Source organism: Limanda limanda, chromosome 4 (assembly GCF_963576545.1).
Source record: "Limanda limanda chromosome 4, fLimLim1.1, whole genome shotgun sequence".
Taxonomy (NCBI): domain Eukaryota; kingdom Metazoa; phylum Chordata; class Actinopteri; order Pleuronectiformes; family Pleuronectidae; genus Limanda; species Limanda limanda.
This window is the reverse complement of record NC_083639.1, coordinates 31,242,387-31,261,929: the sequence shown is the minus strand read 5'-3', so window position 1 is coordinate 31,261,929 and position 19,543 is coordinate 31,242,387. Positions and strand designations below refer to the sequence as shown.

Genomic DNA, 19,543 nt, shown 5'->3' with positions numbered 1-19,543 from the left:
CATCATAACCATGACAATAAAACATAACTTCGAACTGGTTGTTTTCAAGAGTGAACTGGTTCCACAGGGAGGAGGAGGAGACTGAGAACAGGGAGGAGGAGGAGCCTGAGAACAGGGAGCGGTCAGACTCCATTTTCACCTGGACGAGCAGAAGGAAGGAAAGTGAGCAGGTGAGTGTGAACACAACTTTCTGAAAGTTTTTCTGTCTCACTCTCACACCTGCTGTTAACATCCGTCTGCTGATCACATGACTCTAAGTTTGTCTGTTCACACCTGGTGACAGACGTCATGTGATCGGATCCCAGAGACAGATGTGAACAGCAGGTCTGGATCAAAGAGCCTTCAAAGGACTAATTAACAGAGTTAACTCACAGTTTCACTTTTTATCTTCATCTGTTCATCAAGTGTTTAATAACACAACGTGTTTTCACAATCATACGTTACAGTCACCTGAGTGTGTGTGTGTGTGTGTGTGTGTGTGTGTGTGTGTGTGTGTGTGTGTGTGTGTGTGTGTGTGTGTGTGTGTGTGTGTGTGTGTGTGTGTGTGTGTGTGTGTGTGTGTGTGTGTGTGTGTCCTTGCTGGGAATTTTTGGGTGTGTTTCTTGAACTTGTTTGTCTTGATTCCTGTGCGCTCAGGAAAACCTGGAAGTGACGCAATTCGCTTACTGTCGAGAGAGAGAGAGAGAGAGAGAGAGAGAGAGAGAGAGAGAGAGAGAGAGAGAGAGAGAGAGAGAAGAGAGAGAGAGAGAGAGAGAGAGAGAGAGAGAGAGAGAGAGAGAGAGAGAGAGAGAGAGAGAGAGAGAGAGAGAGAGAGAGAGAGAGAGAGAGAGAGAGAGAGAGAGAGAGAGAGAGAGAGAGAGAGAGAGAGAGAGAGAGAGAGAGACTGTTGTCCTTCACCAGAAGTTTTTTTACTTTTAATGTAACTACAGCCTTCCTGAGGTTTCTGATGTGATCACTGTATTTCCTTGTATATAAGAAGTCCTGTGTACTCAAATAAATACCAGTAATACAAACTATGAAGCCCTGCATCTATTTCACAATAAAAACATTTAGAAATAAATTAATTGATTCAGTCGACAGAAACGCTGGAGTGCTTTTATTTTGAAATGGGTCGGCTACAGGAAGTGTTGCAAATATTTGTGTTTGAAACGTTTTCAACAGATAAACATTGAAACTGGTGAGAAAAATCATTTCACTGTGTTCTGCTTTAAACTGAGCGCAGAACCAGAAGGAAACAGACCAGACCTTGAATATCTAGAAGAGCAGCGCGGCCTGAACAACAACTGAGACGCAGCCGGCCCGGTGCAACATGGACGAGGACATTTCAGAGCAAGTTGGACCCTCACACACAAAGTAAGAGACCTGCTACAAACATGTGAAGCTCCAAACTGAATCCTCAGAGAATGAACCAGTGAATGATGTGTTCTGAATAAAAACATGTTTGTGTTTGCAGAGGTCAGGACGACAGACTGAGAGCAGAGTCTCCAGGGTCCAGCTGTCTGTCTCTGAAGAGTGACCGGTCCAAAGAACCTCCTCCTTGCTTCAATACTGAACCTGGACCCTCACACACAGAGTAAGAGACTGTTTCTATTGTGACCTGCTCTGAAGAGGATCTAGTTTCCTCTAGTGTGGCCCCTGCATTAGGACACAGCTTCATTAAAGTTGGTGACTAATCTCTCAGAATCACTCAAAGAGCTCAGACCTCCACCAAGAACCAACACGCTCCTTATGAAACCACTTTGAAATCCAATAGAGACTAATTTTGATTTGGATCTGCAGCAAATTCCACACACTGGTAAATATCAGTCCTGTGAACATGTCTGTGAAAGAGGACCCCACCCCCCCCCCCCCCCCCCCCGATCTGGTTCACAGACCACAACCTTCCACCAAGTTTACTGGTAATCTGTTGTTTTTTATAATCCCACTAACAAACAAACCAACACACAAACCTACTGGGTGAAAACAAAACCTCCTTGACAGAAGTGATGACAACCTGTGACTGTGACATGTGAGTTATCAGGACATGTCTTCACAGGGAGAGGAAGAGGAGTCACGTCTCTGAGGAGGAGCAGTCGTCCTGCTGTGCTTTGTGTCAGGACGTCCTGAAGGATCCAGTCTCCACCAGCTGTGGACACTGGTTCTGCAGACAGTGCATCACCTCATACTGGGACCAGTCTGGTTCTTCAGGAGACTCCTCCTGTCCCCAGTGTGGACAAAGATCCAGAACAGGAGCTGGAGGTCAGACAGCCGGTCAGAGCAGCACTGTACATGTGTCTGCTGATGTCTTCACTTCTGACAACAGCACATGTGGTTTTATTTTGTTCCTTCATACAGCATCAACATTTAACATCGTTATAAAAGCACAAAGTTAAAAAGCATTTATTTTCTGTAGTTTTTCTGTATCTGATGAAAACAATCAGCAGATTCTCAGATTCTCTGTCTCTGACATTGTTTCTTGTCTTTCAGCAGATCAAGGTCTTCAGGAGGTTTTAGATGAACATAAGCTCAGTGTGAGGAGGAGATGTGAACATGTGACTGAAGGAAGTGATGAAACAGGAAGTAGAACCCTCCTCAACAGGATCTACACTGAGCTCTACATCACAGAGGGACAGAGTGAAGAGGTTAATACTCAACATGAGGTGAGGCAGCTTGAGACGGCTTCCAAGAAGAAGATCCTCCACGACACTCCCATCAGGTGCCACGACATCTTTAAAGCCTCCACTGACCAGCAGAGCAGCATCAGAGTCGTCCTGACCAACGGCGTCGCTGGCGTTGGAAAAACCTTCTCGGTGCAGAAGTTCACTCTGGACTGGGCAGAGGGTTTAGAGAACCAGGATGTGGGTCTGCTGACTGTGCTTTCGTTCAGGGAGCTGAACCTGGTGAAGGACCAGCAGCACAGTCTCCTCACGCTGCTCCGTGTTTTCCATCCAGCGTTACAGAAGCTCACGGCAGAGACGCTCGCTGTCTGTAAACCTTTGTTCATCTTTGACGGCCTGGATGAAAGCAGACCTTCTCTGGACTTCAACCACAGGGAGCTTGTGTCTGAGGTCACACAGAGGTCATCAGTCAACGTGCTGCTGACAAACCTCATCCGGGGGAATCTGCTTCCCTCGGCTCTCGTCTGGATAACCTCCAGACCTGCGGCGGCCAATCAGATCCCTCCTGCATGTGTTGACAGGGTCACAGAAGTACGAGGCTTCACTGACGCCCAGAAGGAGGAGTACTTCAGGAGGAGATTCAGTGATGAAGAGCTGTGCAGCAGAATCATCTCACACATCAAGACGTCCAGGAGCCTCCACATCATGTGTCAAATCCCAGTCTTCTGCTGGATCAGTGCTACAGTTCTGGAGCACATGTTGACCACAGACCAGAGAGGAGAGCTGCCCAAGACCCTGACTGACCTGTACTCACACTTCCTGCTGGTTCAGACAAAGAGGAAGAACAACAAGTACATTGAGGGACATGAGACGACTCCACAGCAGCTGACGGAGGCTGACAGGGACGTTCTCCTGAAGCTGGGGAGGCTGGCCCTCAAACATCTGGAGGAAGGAAACATCATGTTCTACCAAGAAGACCTGGAGCGGTGTGGTCTTAATGTCACAGAGGCCTCGGTGTACTCAGGAGTTTGTACTGAGATCTTCAGAAGAGAGTGTGTGATCTTCCAGAAATCAGTCTACTGCTTTGTTCATCTGAGCGTTCAGGAGTTCCTGGCTGCAGTCTACATGTTCCACTGTTACACCAAGAGGAAAACAGAAGAACTCAACGACTTCTTGGGAACATATGTAGAAACAGACACTACCTTCTCCCTGGATGGCCTCCTGAAGCGAATCATGGAGAAATCCCTCACCAGTACAAATGGTCATCTGGACCTGTTTGTTCGCTTCCTTCACGGCCTCAGTCTGGAGTCCAACCAGAGAGTCTTAGGAGGCCTGCTGGGTCGGACATGGAACAATCCAAAGATCATCCAAAGAGTCTTAGGAGGCCTGCTGGGTCGGGCAGGGAACAATTCAGAGATCACCCAGAGAGTCATCAACAACCTGAAGAAGATGCAGAGTGATAACATTTCTCCTGACAGAAGTATCAACATCTTTCACTGTCTGAACGAGATGAACGACCAATCAGTTCATCAGCAGATGAAACAGTTCCTGACGTCAGAGAACAGATCAGAGGAGAAACTCTCTGAGATCCACTGCTCAGCTCTGGCCTACATGCTGCAGATGTCAGAGGAGGTTCTGGATGAGTTGGACCTGATGAAGTTCAAGACGTCAGACCAGGGTCGACTGAGACTGATCCCAGCTGTGAGGAACTGCAGGAAGGCTCGGTGAGTCCAGACATGATCAATAACATGTTCAATCAGTGGAGATGAGTCGTTCTTCAAATACACTCAGTGTTAAATGATCCTCATTGTTTTGGGCAGCATGTGTGTGTTTGTGTAATAAAGTTATTATTATTATTATGTACATATACTGTACAATCTCAGAACAACTCAATCAGATGTGGAGAGTGAAATCCAATGTGATCACTGTGCTTGAGTTTGAGGGTTCAGACATACGACCATATGGGTGCAAGAGAGATTACTGTTTATACTGTATATATATATATATACCTTAGTCCACTGAAATCGAATCAGTTTATCTTTGAGTCAAAATGTGAAGAAATCCCCTAAAGATAGACTTGAGATATCATGTTCAAGAGGCCATGAACATGTTCTGTGACCTTAACCTTTGACATTTGACCACCTGAATCGAATGAGTTCCTCTGTTAGTCTGAATTATTTCTTGAACCAAATTTGAAAGGATTCTCTTCAGGTGTTTTTAACAAAAAGGGGATTTACCAGGGTGAGGCTCAAATCATCATTTTTGTATGAATGTTTTGTTTTCTGAGTTAATGCTCACAGATTTGATAATTTCTTTAATTACAGACTGCGTTATTGTCGACTCTCAGAGACTCACTGTGAAGTCGTGGCCTCAGCTCTGAAGTCAGACCCCTCACATCTTAAAGAACTGGATCTGAGTGTAAACAGGCTGAAGAACTCAGGAGTGAAGCTGCTGTGTTCTGGACTGGAGAGTCCAAACTGTCGACTGGAGACTCTGAGGTCCTTAAATCCTTCTTCACTTTTCAGACTTTCTTTCTTATTGGGTCATTATTTATTTAACTTGTCTCAGTTCTGCTCTGCTCACTGTCCCTCAGTCATCTGTCCCTCACCCAGCCTGTCAGTCACGTCCACCTCATCAACTCCATTCACCTGCACTCACCTGCTCCTGATCACTAAGAAAGTGTCAGTAAATAACATGTGGACTGAGGCCGAGCACTTGTCCTCCTCAGGTTTTCAAAATAAGACATATTCTTATCGAAACACGTTGAACAGTTGATAAGTATAGAAACAAACAGGAAGTGACTGTCAGGAGCCGTCACTACTTTAAACAGTGTTTAATTACACAAACCTGCTCAGTGACCAACACACAGAGAAGAAGCTGATGAATGAAACAATGGTCAAACATGTCTGATCTTAGATTTATCTTCAGGTCACAGACTGGACTGAGGTCAGCAGCATGTTGGGAGTCTGTGTTGACATGATGACGATCCACAACAACAGGAGGACACATTCTAATATTCATATTTCTTTATCCAGGTCGATTGGCTGCAGTCTGTCAGAGATGAGCTGTTCTTCTCTGGCTTCAGCTCTGAGGTCAAACCCCTCTCATCTGAGAGAACTGGATCTGAGTAGAAACGACCTGAAGGACTCAGGAGTGAAGGAGCTGTGTGGTTTTCTACAGAGTCCAACCTGTCGACTGGAAACTCTGAGGTTACACATCCTGTTTTAATGTTAAAGGTTCATTGTGTAGAGTGTAGTGGTATCTAGTGTTGAAGTGTCATGTTGCAGCTGAATACCCCATAACCCCCCCCCCCTTCCAAACATGAAAGAGATCTTGTGGTAGTTTCAGTTGTCATAGCAATTCAAAAGGTTTAGTTTGTCCAGTCTGGGCAGCTGTAAAAACATGGTTCGCTCTCTGTGAATCCTCTGGACATTCACCTGCTCAATTCTCACATGGACTCACTCAGAAACTTTATTAGGAGGCTGCAGGAGAAGTTCCAGAAAATGTCCTGAACAACTTGACTCAGACTTCAGGTGTGAAAACAGAGACAGTGATGTTTAGTCAAAAGTCCTTTATTTTCACACATGAACTCAGTTTAATTTACAGTTAAGTTTTATTCTTTATTCAGGTTGAAGAGCTGCAGACTGTCAGAGATCAGCTGTTCTTCTCTGGCTTCAGCTCTGAGGTCAAACCCCTCTCATCTGAGAGAACTGGATCTGAGCCACAACATGCTGCAGGATTCAGGAGTGAAGGAGCTGTGTGGTTTTCTACAGAGTCCAACCTGTCGACTGGAGACTCTGAGGTCAGTTCACTGACTGACTTTTGTAGATCTCATATCTATAAAACAGCATTTATACACAATTGATCTCATTTAATTCTAATTTAACATAATTCCTCTTCATACATAAGTTGAATCCATTCATTTAATAATCTGTGACATTTTAAATATTCAGCTACTTGTTATAACACTGAGTTTAGTTCTGGATTTCCGAAACTGATCTGCAGAACAGAGACCGGGTCCAAATAATCTATTTGTACTGAATCAGGACTCGTTTTTAGTCCAACATGTCTGATTTCATATTTATCTTCCATGTTATGAGTCTGTGCTCACATGAATATGTGTCTGTTATTTTCACACATGAACTCAGTTTAATTTACAGTTAAGTTTTTTTTCTTTATCCAGGTTGAGGAGCTGCAGTCTGTCAGAGATCAGCTGTTCTTCTCTGGCTTCAGCTCTGAGGTCAAACCCCTCTCATCTGAGAGAACTGGATCTGAGAGAAAACAACCTGCAGGACTCAGCAGTGAAGGAGCTGTGTGGTTTTCTACAGAGTCCAACCTGTCGACTTGAGACTCTGAGGTCAGTTCACTGACTGACTTTTGCAGATCTCATATTTAGAGAACAGCATTTATAAACAATTTCTCTCATTTAATGCCAATTTAACACAATTCCTCTTCATACATAACTTGAATCTATTCATTAATTAATCTGTGACATTTTAAATGTTCAGCTACTTGTTAAAACACTGAGTTTAGATCTGGATTTCCTAAACTGATCTGCAGGACAGAGACCGGGTCCAAATAATCTATTTGTGCTGAATCTGGACTTGTTTTTAGTCAAACATGTCAGATTTCATATTTATCTTCCATGTTATGAGTCTGTGCTGACATGAATATGTGTCTGTTATTTTCACACATGAACTCAGTTTAATTTACAGTTAAGTTTTATTCTTTATCCAGGATGAGGAGCTGCAGTCTGTCACAGATCAGCTGTTCATCTCTGGCTTCAGCTCTGAGGTCAAACCCCTCTCATCTGAGAGAACTCGATCTGAGTCTAAACAACAACCTGCAGGACTCAGGAGTGAAGGAGCTTCGTGGTTTTCTACAGAGTCCAACCTGTCGACTGGAGACTCTGAGGTCAGATATCATATTTAATGTTAAAGGTTCAGTGTGTAGAATGTAGTGATATCTAGTGGTGAAGAGTTATGTTGCAGCTGAACACCCTTCCCCCCCTTCCAAACATGATGAAGAACCTGTGGTAGCGTCAGTTGTCATAGAAACTCAAAAGGTTTAGTTTGTCCAGTCTGGGCTACTGTAAAAAACATGGCTGTCTCCGTAGAGAGGACCCGCTCCTGATGTAGATATAAAGTATTTAAACAAAGTATTTAAATATTATGTATTTATATAAAGTATATAAATATAGATGTTCCATTATAAAGTAAAGAAAGCAACAACTGGTACAGTTCAGATGAAACTAGTGAAAACATCTCTAGGATTCTTTTCTCTTCCGTTTCTAACAATGGATCCTTTCACCTGAATCTTCCACACTGGAGCTTTAAGGTCAAAGGTCAGAACATGTGTTCCTAACAGTGAACACTGATACTGAGCTGAGAGATGTTTGTAGAATGAGCGCTGAGGACCGAGTCAGGCTCAATGTGACTGAAGTTTTACTGACAGAGAAACAATCCAATGCTGGACAATGTGTCCATGTAATGTTTCTGTGGAAGCTAACCAGGACTTGTCCCGGTGGTCCTGTGGACTGACCACATGACAGCGTGCTGCGTTGGTGTTCTGGGACTGGGCTCAGGGTCCAGAGTCCAAGATGATTATATTTGATGTCTTTTATTTTTAGGACCAAGTTCTTCAGCCCTGTTTCTTCGACTTTGGGTTCATTTCCAACATGAAACCCTTCCTCTGGTTTCAGGACTTACACGGGGTCGTCCATGCCTTTATCTTTTCACCACTAGATCTCTGTCCCGCCCTGTACACACGTGTTCCTCAGGCTCCCTGCACCACTTTCAACTGGTCCAACTGCTGCTCAGATCATCGCCACTTCAAGAAAACATGATCATAGAACTGCTCGCTTTCACACATCAACTGTAGAACATGTTCTGACAAGTGGGTCGGACATTTTCTGGAGCTGAAGCAGCAGAAGGAGATTGTCCGGTTCCGAGTTGTTCACAGCAACAGGAACATGTGGGAACATTCAGACGGGGGGCGGAGCCAAAACACATATCTCCATGACAACGTTTGTTACGTTAAGTTACAGGTTCACTGTGAAGGAGTTAGTGACGTCTCCAGGTGTCCTACATGTGAACGTAGTCCACTTGTTCACGTGTACGACTCCTGAACATGTCCAGCAAGATATTTAGAGACATCTAGTGGTGAAGTTACATATTACAAACAACTGAACCCCGAGGAAACAAAGACGTTCAAGTTGTTTTCAGTCATTAACTCTGTAAAATAGTGTCTGGACATTTTTTGGAGTTTGACTTTCACATATGAAGAACGGGTGGAGCAGCAGGAGGCGGAGCCTGTAGAGCAGCAGGAGGCGGGACATGACGTATAAACTCTGCTGTGGAAATATCAGTGTTGTTGTTTACAGCTCATCCACACCGACGTCAGCCCTCATCACCAAAAGATCTGGAATCTCCTTGTGTTTCCAAGTTGACGTCTTCGTCTTCTATGTGTACAGCTCCTCTTCTTCATCCTGAGATATTTGTGTTCTTCCAGTTTCACGTCCGTCAGGTGTTTGTGTCATCAACACGTCTACTCGCTATCTGTGAATACTCAGGACATTCACCTGCTCTATTCTCACATGGACTTACGCAGAAACTTTATTAGGAGGCTGCAGGACAGGTTCCAGAAAATGTCCAAAACAACTTGACTCAGACTTCAGATCTGAAACAGAGACAGTGATGTTTAGTCAAAGTCCTTTACTTTCCCACATGAGCTCAGTTTAATTTACAGTTAAGTTTTATTCTTTATGCAGGTTGGGGAGATGCAGTCTGTCAGAGATCAGCTGTTCTTCTCTGGCTTCAGCTCTGAGGTCAAACCCCTCTCATCTGAGAGAACTGGATCTGAGTAACAACTACCTGCAGGACTCAGGAGTGAAGGAGCTGTGTGGTTTTCTACAGAGTCCAACCTGTCGACTGGAGACTCTGAGGTCAGTTCACTGACTGACTTTTGTAGATCTCATATCTATAAAACAGCAAATTCTTACACAATTGATCTCATTTAATTCTAATTTAACATATTCCTATTAATACATAACTTGAATCCATTCATGTATTAATCTGTGACATTTTAAATATTCAGCTACATGTTAAAACACTGAGTTTAGTTCTGGATTTCCTAAACTGATCTGCAGGACAGAGACCGGGTCCGAATAATCTATTTGTACTGAATCAGGACTCGTTTTTAGTCCAACAAGTCTGATTACATATTTATCTTCCTTGTTATGAGTCTGTGCTGACATGAATATGTGTCTGTTATTTTCACACATGATCTCAGTAAAATTTAAAATTAAGTTAATTTTTTTTTCCAGGTTGGAGAACTGCAGACTGACAGAGATCAGCTGTTCTTCTCTGGCTTCAGCTCTGAGGTCAAACCCCTCTTATCTGAGAGAACTGGATCTGGGTGGAAACAACCTGCAGGCCTCAGCAGTGAAGGAGCTGCTTGATCTACAGCAGAGTCCAACCTGTCGACTGCAGACTCTGAGGTCAGTAGATGGGTGGAGTCAGTCCACGCTGCTTTCATCAGTATTTTTCTAAACACAGTCAGTATCACAGATCCAGGGTCTGTGCTACCAAGCAGGATTTGTGGTTATCAGGTTAACTTCAGGTTTAGTTTTTTCAGTCCTACGAAGCTCGTCCACTTCTTAACGAGGTAAATCACCATGGTAACTTCTGATGAACGGCTAACCTGCTCCAGGTTAAGTTGGAGATCAACCCGTATAAAAGTTCCGCCCACTGACCACAGTGACTCTACACTGTTGTGTGGTGCACACTCTCCTTAAAGGGACGGATAAGAGAAGTTTAAATCAACGTCTGGTTGGTTCAGTTGATCTCTAACTCACCCAGAACATCTCAATGTCTCCAGACTCATCCTGTCCCCAAAACACCAGATGACCTCAGTCAGCTTCCTGGAGACAGGTCCATGTGTGTTTCCTCAGAGACAGTGAGACAGTGTGTGTCCTCAGAGACAGTGAGACAGTGTGTGTCCTCAGAGTCAGTGTGTGTCCTCAGAGACAGTGTGTGTCTCAGATACAGTGAGACAGTGTGTGTCTCAGAGTCAGTGTGTGTGTCGTTGTCCATGTCTGAGATTGGTCACACACAGTAAACCCCGCCCCTTTTATGTGCATGCTCAGATCTCGATGAGGAAAACCTGAGTTAACTTAACGAGTTGATAACCAGCGTCATGTGACCACTTAGCCTGACTGTGTCTGTCAGGTTCAGTTGAGCTGGATCTCAGAAAGATCTCCTGGACATGTTGAAGTGTCTTCGTAGTTCAGGTCTCAGTGTTTCCTCAGTGAAGCTGTGAGAGGACAATGAGGACAGACGTCAGGATTGGACAGAGACACAGAGAGACAACAGTCGGCCAATCAGACGAGCAACAAGCTGCTTGGGATCATGTGATTGAGTTGACGTGAAGACAACAGTTGTTTTCCTGTGAACAGGAAGTGAAGCTGGACCACAGCTGACAGCCTCACACGAGGGACAGAGACGTCTTCATCTGATCTGAGACAGTTTGTCCTCTCACTTCATCAGTGAAGAACTGATCAGGTGGATCTTTGTCACAGCTCTGAGATCAGTGGGACTGAAGCCTGTCCTCATCACCATGGTAACCAGGAGCTCTTTATTCAGAGCAGAACCTCTGCTGAGGTCCATCTGTCTCATCTGGTCCCAGTTTGTCAGAAGCAGATGTTCATCAACACACAGTGAAACATGTCTTCACCTGTAACAGCAGTAAATCCACCTCTCAGGTGTCCACTCTGCACTTTGACATGCAGAGGACACACACTGAGCTCTTAGCGTGTTCATTCCAACACGTGAACATGAAGCAGAGAGGAAGCTGCTCCACCTCTGAACAGGACTGAAGTCCCTGCTGCTCTTTCTACTGGATGAGCTGCATCACTGACTCACAGCTGATGAAGTGAGTCTCTGTGACACTGATGTCTTCTTCTCTCAACAGGTGGGAGTCTTTGTGGAGCTGAGTGTGAAGAGGACAGTGTGTGTGGACGGAGGCTGAGCTGTGTCCTGAGGATCCAGAGGCTGAAGCAGCAGCAGCTTGTGTGTAGTCTCCAATCTACACAACCCCTAATCTGCATGTGTTTGTGAGATGAAGCCGGAGCACCTGGAGAAAACACGTGGAGAACATGCAGACTCCACACAGGAAGACCCATCTGAACCGGATTCAAACCAGCAACCTTCCTGCCCAGATTGTGTTTATTCACATGAAGAATGTGTTTATTGAAATGACACAACACAAGCAGAATATATAAACCCTCTATAAAGAGTCACATACAGTGTGTTTAAGTTTGTCTTTATTATTGTCCACCTTTGTCCCTCAGTCTGTCTCCATGTGTGTAGAACCACATTCTGTGTAGATGTTTGTTTATGATCTTAAAGTTCCTGGATTCACATCACAAATTGATTTAGTTCAACACAAAGTTCAACACATTGAAATCACTTTGAGTTTAAAATCAGAGTTTTGTCTTTGACACAAAAGATCAAAACTCTGGACTTAAAAATGTGACGTTTTAATTTCTGTATCAGGTGCAGAGCGGTGGTGGCTTTTCTACTTTTGACCCACAGGTGGCGCTGCAGTATAACAGCAGCACATCCCAGTCAAAGCCTTTATATTCAGTCTATGAGTCAAACACATGCATCATTTCCTCTGTGACAAACCAGATGTAACGAGAAGAAAATCATCTCAGAGAGAAAAGTCCTGTTTCTACTTGTCTCTGCTTTAATGCTCAATAAACATCCTTCCACCGACTTCACTGGAATCATGACTCAGCTTTTCTTTCCTCTTCAAACAAACTGGTGGAAACATCTCGTCCTTGGTGCAGGTAAAAGAACAAAATCACCAGTTTGACATAATGGAAACAAGCAGAAGAAAAGTGAACAAGACATTTACAGTATGAAGAAGAGTCGATGAAGAGCAGAGCATCTTTAGGTCTCTGAGGAAACTGTTTCATAAACATTTTACCATATTTAATAGAAAACTGACCCGAGGACGTTTTATACAAACGTAGATGAAGATTCTTGTTGTACGTTCTCGAGCACCACCTCAGAACAACCACCAGGGGGAGACTGTAGCAGCCTCTGGGAACAGCTGCATGCTGGGAAATAATTGATGATGGGAGGTTCACAGCAGAGACAAGGGACAGAAAGTGTCTGAGAGACGATGTCCTGAAGACAGTGGACATGTTGGGCCTGTTGTGTTGAACAGTTGTGTTATTTTGTGGAGACACTTGTCTCAACATGATGATGTCACTTCCTGTTCAAGCCCGTTTCAGTTCTTTGTGACTTCAGGATCAGAAATGTTTGACAGAGTCAGTTCCTGACAGGCTCCAGTTCTCACTGTGTGGAGAGGTCATCATGTGACTTTGTGATGATCCTCAACACACGTGTGTCAGTGTAACATGTGACTGTGACGCCATGTTCATGAACACGCTGCTCTAACATCTGTCCAGCAGATGTTGAAGCTCTGAGGTCACTTCCTGTGCAGCAGAGTGAGACCATCATCTCTTCATGGAGCTGTGCACCAGGCTGTTGTCACGGTAACCAAACACAAAGTGTGAACAACACGTCGTCAAAGGATCCGTTAGAATTCCATCAAACACGTTTATGGGATTTACTTTATACTGAAGAAGAGTTTGTGTCTGTGATGAACCAGAGGAAGATGATGATGGTCACGTGTCTCACATCCTGTTCATCGACTTCAGATCAACTCACATCCAGAAGAAGACCTTCACCTGTGTTTCCATAGCAACTGACTCCGAGTGAGGCTCCTGTCAATCATCTGATCCTCACTCCGGTCCAGCAGGGGGCGGTACTGCGCCTGTGAGCTGATGAACGCACCCTGCTGTCAGCTGACTGACGGAGTGTGTCATGTGACAGTTTGCGGTCATGTGACCTCTGTGATTCTATATTGTCTCCAGCTGCGACTTCAGCTGCTCAGAAGAACCAGGTAGAACCCAGAGGAACCAGGTGGGACCAGAGGAACCAGGTAGAACAAGAGGAACCAGGTAGAACCCAGAGGAACCAAGAGGAACCAGATGAAGGTGAGGGTGTTGACGGAGAGAACTTTGCTTGGTTCCTGTTTTAAGTTTTTCTCTGTGGTGCTCACAGTTCAGCTAGCAGGTAGCAGTTAGCAGTTAGCAGTTAGCAGTTAGCAGTAAGCAGTTAGCAGTTAGCAGTTAGCAGTTAGCAGTAAGCAGTTAGCAGCTAGCAGTAAGCAGTTAGCAGTTAGCAGTAAGCAGTTAGCAGTAAGCAGTTAGCAGTTAGCAGTTAGCAGTAAGCAGTTAGCAGTTAGCAGTTAGCAGTAAGCAGTTAGCAGTAAGCAGTTAGCAGTTAGCAGTTAGCAGTAAGCAGTTAGCAGTTAGCAGTAAGCAGTTAGCAGTTAGCAGTTAGCAGTAAGCAGTTAGCAGCAAGCAGTTAGCAGTTAGCTGTTAGCAGTTAGCAGCTAGCAGTTAGCAGTTAGCTGTTAGCAGTTAGCAGTTAGCAGTTGGTAGTTAGCAGTAAGCAGTTAGCAGTAAGCAGTTAGCAGTTAGCTGTTAGCAGTTAGCAGCTAGCACCCAGAGACAGAAACAGCAGCTAAAACAAACTTCCTCTAATAACATGTGTATTACACTCAGGCCTGTAGCGCCCCCTGCTGTCCATCATGTGCAGCTGCTCTTATTTACTTTATTCATATTCGTCCCATTTGAACACGTGTTCTTCTCTGAGATGAAAACATTGAGTCAAATGTTTGTGTAGAAGATTTAACACACACACACAGAGACACACACACACACACAGAGACACACACACACACAGAGACACACACAGACACACACGCACGCACTGCTTCATGATTCGTCTCATTCTGCTGCAGATTTCTCGAAGAAGATATTTTATGAAACAGTTTTTTCTCTCTTGATTAATTTCACCTCCTCAGTCAAAGTATTAAACATTTGAAGCTACAGACTAATTAACCTTTTGTTTCCTCGACTGTTTTAATAGAAACTCAAAACAAATCCAACGCATCATTTCCTGAAACGTCTCATGTTTGACTTTGTCCTCAGTCCTGAGCTGGACACAAAGATCTTTTTCTATACATTTTATTTATGATTAAATTTCATGTTCAAGAGAGAAACTCTAAACTTTATTTACAACATCTCCACTAACACAAAATCATAAGGAGCCACGATTCATTATATCATTTACTTTCAGTTTGAACTCATTTGATTTGATTGTATTAGTTGTTCCATGTTGGTTCTGTTTCTTGCGTAAGTTGTGATGTCACTTCCTGTCTGGTTTCAGATGCAGTGGGTGGTGTTGTCACTTCCTGTCTGGTTTCAGATGCAGTGGGTGGTGTTGTCACTTCCTGTCTGGTTTCAGATGCAGTGGGTGGTGTTGATGTCACTTCCTGTTTGGTTTCAGATGCAGTGGGTGGTGTTGATGTCACTTCCTGTCTGGTTTCAGATGCAGTGGGTGGTGTTGATGTCACTTCCTGTTTGGTTTCAGATGCAGTGGGTGGTGTTGATGTCACTTCCTGTCTGGTTTCAGATGCAGTGGGTGGTGTTGATCTACTTCCTGTCGTCTCTGCTGGGCGGCGACGCGGCGCCGGCAGGAGATGAGGTGACCTTCCTGCCTGGTCTGCAGAAGCAGCCGAGCTTCAGACATTACTCTGGTTACCTGAGCGTGGCCGACGGAAAGCACCTGCACTACTGGTCAGTACCTGACACGCCCACCTGACACCTCACGTGTGATGTCAGCGGCTCCACTGTCACATGTGAGGGAGGAACATCAAATATAAAAAGACGTTTCTACGAGCTCTTTGATTCCCAGGACATCCACCCGGCCCTCCGTCAGCTGAGCTGCTTCTTGTCCTCAGGTGGGTGGAGTCCCAGAACGAGCCGACCTCTGACCCGGTGGTGCTGTGGTTGAACGGCGGCCCCGGCTGCAGCTCTCTGGACGGACTGCTGACCGAGCACGGCCCCTTCCTGGTAGGTCACCTCCACCTGCACCAGGGTCTGATTCTGGTGGTTCTGGTTTGTTCCTCATGGTTGATGCACTTTGGATAAAAGCATCGGCTCGATGAAATGTAATGTCACAGCGCCACCTGCTGACGCCTGACCTGTCCTTTTCAGATCCAGGATGATGGAGTGACTTTGCAGTACAACCCTTATTCCTGGAACAAGGTCAGTTCTGCACGCCGTCTTGTGTGTCGGGGGGGGTTGGACACATGGTTTGATTCCTGAAAGCTGATTGGTTCACTGTTTCCAAGCAGCTAGCCAACGTGTTGTACCTGGAGTCTCCAGCAGGAGTTGGTTTCTCGTACTCTGATGATAAGAATTACGTGACGAACGACACGGAGGTCAGTGACGCGTCTGAAACTCAGGTCCTGATTGGCTCACAGGTGTGGAGTGATTTGATCTGTTTCCTGGTTCCAGGTGTCGATGAACAACTTCCTGGCTCTGAGGGAATTCTTCCGCTTGTTCCCAGAGTTCAGCAAGAACGACCTCTTTCTGACCGGAGAGAGTTACGGAGGAATCTACATCCCGACGCTGGCGGAGCGAGTGATGGAGGACGCCACGCTCAACCTGCAGGTACGCACCAGTGTCATAGCACCTCACGCCACAGGGACATCAACTCTCATAGGAACTAAACCAGCACCCTGTCGTGTTAGGGCGTTGCCGTGGGAAACGGTATGTCGAGTTACGAGATGAACGATAACTCTCTGGTGTTCTTCGCCTACTACCACGGCCTCTTGGGCAGCGGGCTGTGGCGCCGGCTGCAGACGTTTTGCTGCAGCGACGCCACGTGCAACTTCTACAACAATCAGGACCAGAACTGCTCTGCCAGCGTGAGTCTGAACCGGTTTGTGATAAATACTGATCTGAACCCGGTCACAGAATCCGGTTGGAAGCGGTTTCAAGCAGGCGTCTCTGTTTCAGGTGTCGGAGGTTCAGGAGGTCGTCTACAGTTCAGGTCTGAACATGTACAACCTGTACTCGTCATGTCCAGGTGGAGTCGGACACAGGGTCAGGTGAGCTGCGACCTCTGACCTCTGAGGCAACACGTGTACATCTGAGCGTTGCCAGCCCGGTGTTGACTTCCTGTTCTTGATCAGTGTGGAGCGAGGCGACCTGGTGATCCGGGATCTGGGGAACTCGTTCACCAATCACCAGTGGACTCAGCTGTGGAACCAGGTGAGTGTGGGTCACCTGGGTTCACCTGAACTCACCTGGTGGACCAGTACAAACCGGGTTCTTCTCTGACTCTGTAGAAGCTTCGAGTTCTGGCATCTCGCCACCTGTCCGTCCGCCTGGACCCCCCCTGCACAAACTCCACCCCCTCCTCCCTCTACCTGAACAGTCCGTACGTCAGAGCCGCGCTGCACATCCCCCCCGAGCTGCCGGCCTGGGTCATCTGCAGGTAGGGAGAGAGGGAGAGAGGGAGAGAGGGAGAGAGGGAGAGAGAGAGAGAGAGAGAGAGTGTGTGAGAGTGTGTGAGAGAGTGTGAGAGTGAGAGAGAGAGTGTGTGAGAGAGAGAGTGTGAGAGAGAGAGTGTGTGAGAGTGTGAGAGAGAGAGTGTGAGAGGTAGAGAGAGTGTGTGAGAGAGAGTGTGTGTGAGAGAGAGAGAGTGTGTGAGAGAGAGAGTGTGTGTGAGAGAGAGAGAGAGTGTGTGTGAGAGAGAGATAGTGACAGTGAGAGAGTGTGTGTGAGAGTGTGTGAGAGAGAGAGAGAGAGAGTGTGTGAGAGAGAGTGTGTGTGAGAGAGGGAGAGAGAGTGTGTGTGAGAGAGAGATAGTGACAGTGAGAGAGAGTGTGTGTGTGTGTGAGAGTGTGTGAGAGAGAGAGAGAGAGAGAGAGACTCACACAGACAGCTGTACAAACGTGTGTGTGATGATACTCCCAGCACCAGGTGTGTGAGAGAGTGTGAGAGTGTGTGTGTGTGTGACTCACACAGACAGCTGTACAAACGTGTGTGTAATCATACTCCCAGCACCAGGTGTGTGTTGCAGTGCGGAGGTGAACCTGAACTATGGTCGTCTGTGTCTGGACGTGAGGAAACAGTATCTGAAGCTTCTCTCTGCTCTGGTCAGTGAACTCACAAACTTCATTCACACTGATTTCCTCTCAGCTGAAACTACAGATTCCTCCTCAACCAGCAGAAGGACTTCCCAGTGCAGAGCCCAGTGCATTGTGGGAGTTCTCCCTCCATGCACATGTGCAGGTGTTAGTGACGCTGCTCTCAGCTGAGGCGTTTCCACAGATCTCATCAGAACAGCTGCTCACACAGAACCTCACATTTAGTTTTTGTTCACCTAAACTCGGGACAAAGAAACAAATGATTTAGTGGAGAGAATCGTAGATATAATGAACGTCTCATGAAAAGCACTTCCTCTAAACATCAGCTCTGGGTCACAGGTGCTTGTTAGTAAAGGTTCAATATAACTTCATGAGAACCACTGATCTTCAGACTTTTATCTTTCAACAACACAACGTTCCATCAGTGTCTGTAGAAGCAGCAGGAAGAGGATTGGAGCACAGGAAGAGGAATGTGCAGCTCAGCCAATCAGAGAAGGACATTGAGATGATGACATTGATAAACACTGTAAGAGCTGGGGGGCGGGGCCTTGTTGACTGTGGCGCTCTCTGCAGAAGTACCGGGTCCTGGTGTATAACGGAGACGTGGACATGGCGTGTAACTTCATGGGAGACGAGTGGTTCGTTGAGTCTCTGCAGCAGCAGGTAACTTCCTGTTTGACTTCATAATCAATAACCACGTTGGGGGGGTGTGGCCTCACCCTGTGGTAGAAAACCACCGTGAGACGTGTTCCGTCTGTTTTAACAAACGGACCGGTTGGAGCCCGACTCAGGTGTGTTGATGTCTCGGGTGTGTTGATGTCTCGGGTGTGTTGATGTCTCGGGTGTGTTGATGTCTCGGGTGTGTTGATGTCTCGGGTGTGTTGATGTCTCGGGTGTGTTGATGTCTCGGGTGTGTTGATGTCTCGGGTGTGTTGATGTCTCGGGTGTGTTGATGTCTCGGGTGTGTTGATGTCTCGGGTGTGTTGATGTCTCGGGTGTGTTGATGTCTCGGGTGTGTTGATGTCTCGGGTGTGTTGATGTCTCGGGTGTGTTGATGTCTCGGGTGTGTTGATGTCTCGGGTGTGTTGATGTCTCGGGTGTGTTGATGTCTCAGGTGCTGGTTCAGAGGCGTCCGTGGTTCTACAGCGATGAAGACGGGCGGCAGGTCGGAGGCTTCGTCAAAGAGTTCAACAACATGGCCTTCCTCACAGTCAAGGTAAACGCCGCCCTCGTCATCATCAGCTGACCTCACTGGTCACTTCCTCTACTCACCTGGCTGACCTTTCCCTCCGTCCTCCTGCAGGGCTCAGGTCACATGGTTCCATCAGATAAACCAGTCGCTGCCTTCGCCATGTTCACCAGATTCATCAAGAGACAACCCTACTGACGGGGGGGCACCAGCCTCCTGCCAGCCAATCAGCACAGCTCTCCACTGTGTTGCCCGGCGACCAGGTCCCTGCAGGAGGAAACGAAACTCATCTGGTTACTTGTGTGGTTGTCATGGAAACGCTCACTGCCATCAGTGTCTTTAATGTGAAACTTCTTCTGCTGTATGTGTTTGGTTTAAGAACCAGTTCAATAAAGTTTGAAACAAAAAGTCGTTGTTTCTTTTGAACTGAACCTGATGTGGTGCAACCAGGGATGATCCTTTCTGCAGCCGATGCCGTTCAGATGTTGTGGTTCCACTGGTGCATCTCAGACGGAAAGTGTTGTACTGGTCTTCACTCCTCTCTGGAAAATGTCTCCTTCTCAGTTGCCACCAGTTTGTTTGGAATGACATGAAAATGGCTACAGGCCGAACCCCCAACAGAGACTGACTGGATAGATATTGTAACTGATGTTCAAAATATGGAGAGAATGACCTT

The 19,543-nt window shown here is 46.1% G+C and overlaps 3 protein-coding genes across 5 annotated transcripts in view; all 3 read left to right on the top strand.

The window, feature by feature from the left end:
* LOC133000182 (NACHT, LRR and PYD domains-containing protein 12-like) overlaps positions 1–13,633 on the top strand; it is a 53,102-nt gene extending 39,469 nt beyond the window's left edge. The window contains exons 8-15 of the mRNA XM_061070047.1: positions 5,633–5,806; positions 6,226–6,399; positions 6,781–6,954; positions 7,335–7,511; positions 9,367–9,540; positions 9,922–10,091; positions 13,278–13,383; positions 13,543–13,633. Coding sequence (XP_060926030.1) covers positions 5,633–5,806; positions 6,226–6,399; positions 6,781–6,954; positions 7,335–7,511; positions 9,367–9,540; positions 9,922–10,091; positions 13,278–13,383; positions 13,543–13,633 — 1,240 coding nt within the window. The remainder of the gene's footprint in view (positions 1–5,632; positions 5,807–6,225; positions 6,400–6,780; positions 6,955–7,334; positions 7,512–9,366; positions 9,541–9,921; positions 10,092–13,277; positions 13,384–13,542) is intronic.
* On the top strand, positions 2,514–4,957 carry LOC132999437 (protein NLRC3-like; the record flags this gene model as incomplete). The annotated part of the gene is made up of 3 exons (XM_061069121.1): positions 2,514–3,936; positions 4,012–4,306; positions 4,945–4,957. Coding segments are annotated over 3 exons (1,731 nt in total), but the record flags the coding sequence as incomplete, so codon positions are not given.
* LOC132999741 (lysosomal protective protein-like) lies at positions 13,512–19,275 on the top strand. Of its 3 annotated transcripts, XM_061069492.1 has the most exons (14): positions 13,514–13,665; positions 15,152–15,315; positions 15,480–15,591; positions 15,736–15,786; positions 15,876–15,962; positions 16,039–16,194; positions 16,275–16,451; positions 16,543–16,634; positions 16,719–16,797; positions 16,875–17,023; positions 17,612–17,687; positions 18,252–18,341; positions 18,793–18,894; positions 18,982–19,275. In XM_061069492.1, exons 1-14 carry the CDS (start codon positions 13,660–13,662, stop codon positions 19,063–19,065), a joined length of 1,425 nt encoding a protein of 474 aa, XP_060925475.1. In that variant the 5' UTR covers positions 13,514–13,659; the 3' UTR covers positions 19,066–19,275. The 3 variants fall into 3 exon arrangements, with proteins under 3 accessions (XP_060925476.1, XP_060925475.1, XP_060925474.1); XM_061069491.1 differs by lacking the exon at positions 13,514–13,665 and having other exon boundaries at positions 15,128–15,315; XM_061069493.1 differs by lacking the exons at positions 18,793–18,894; positions 18,982–19,275 and having other exon boundaries at positions 13,512–13,665; positions 17,593–17,687; positions 18,252–18,337.
* The last annotated feature ends 268 nt before the right edge of the window (positions 19,276–19,543 follow it).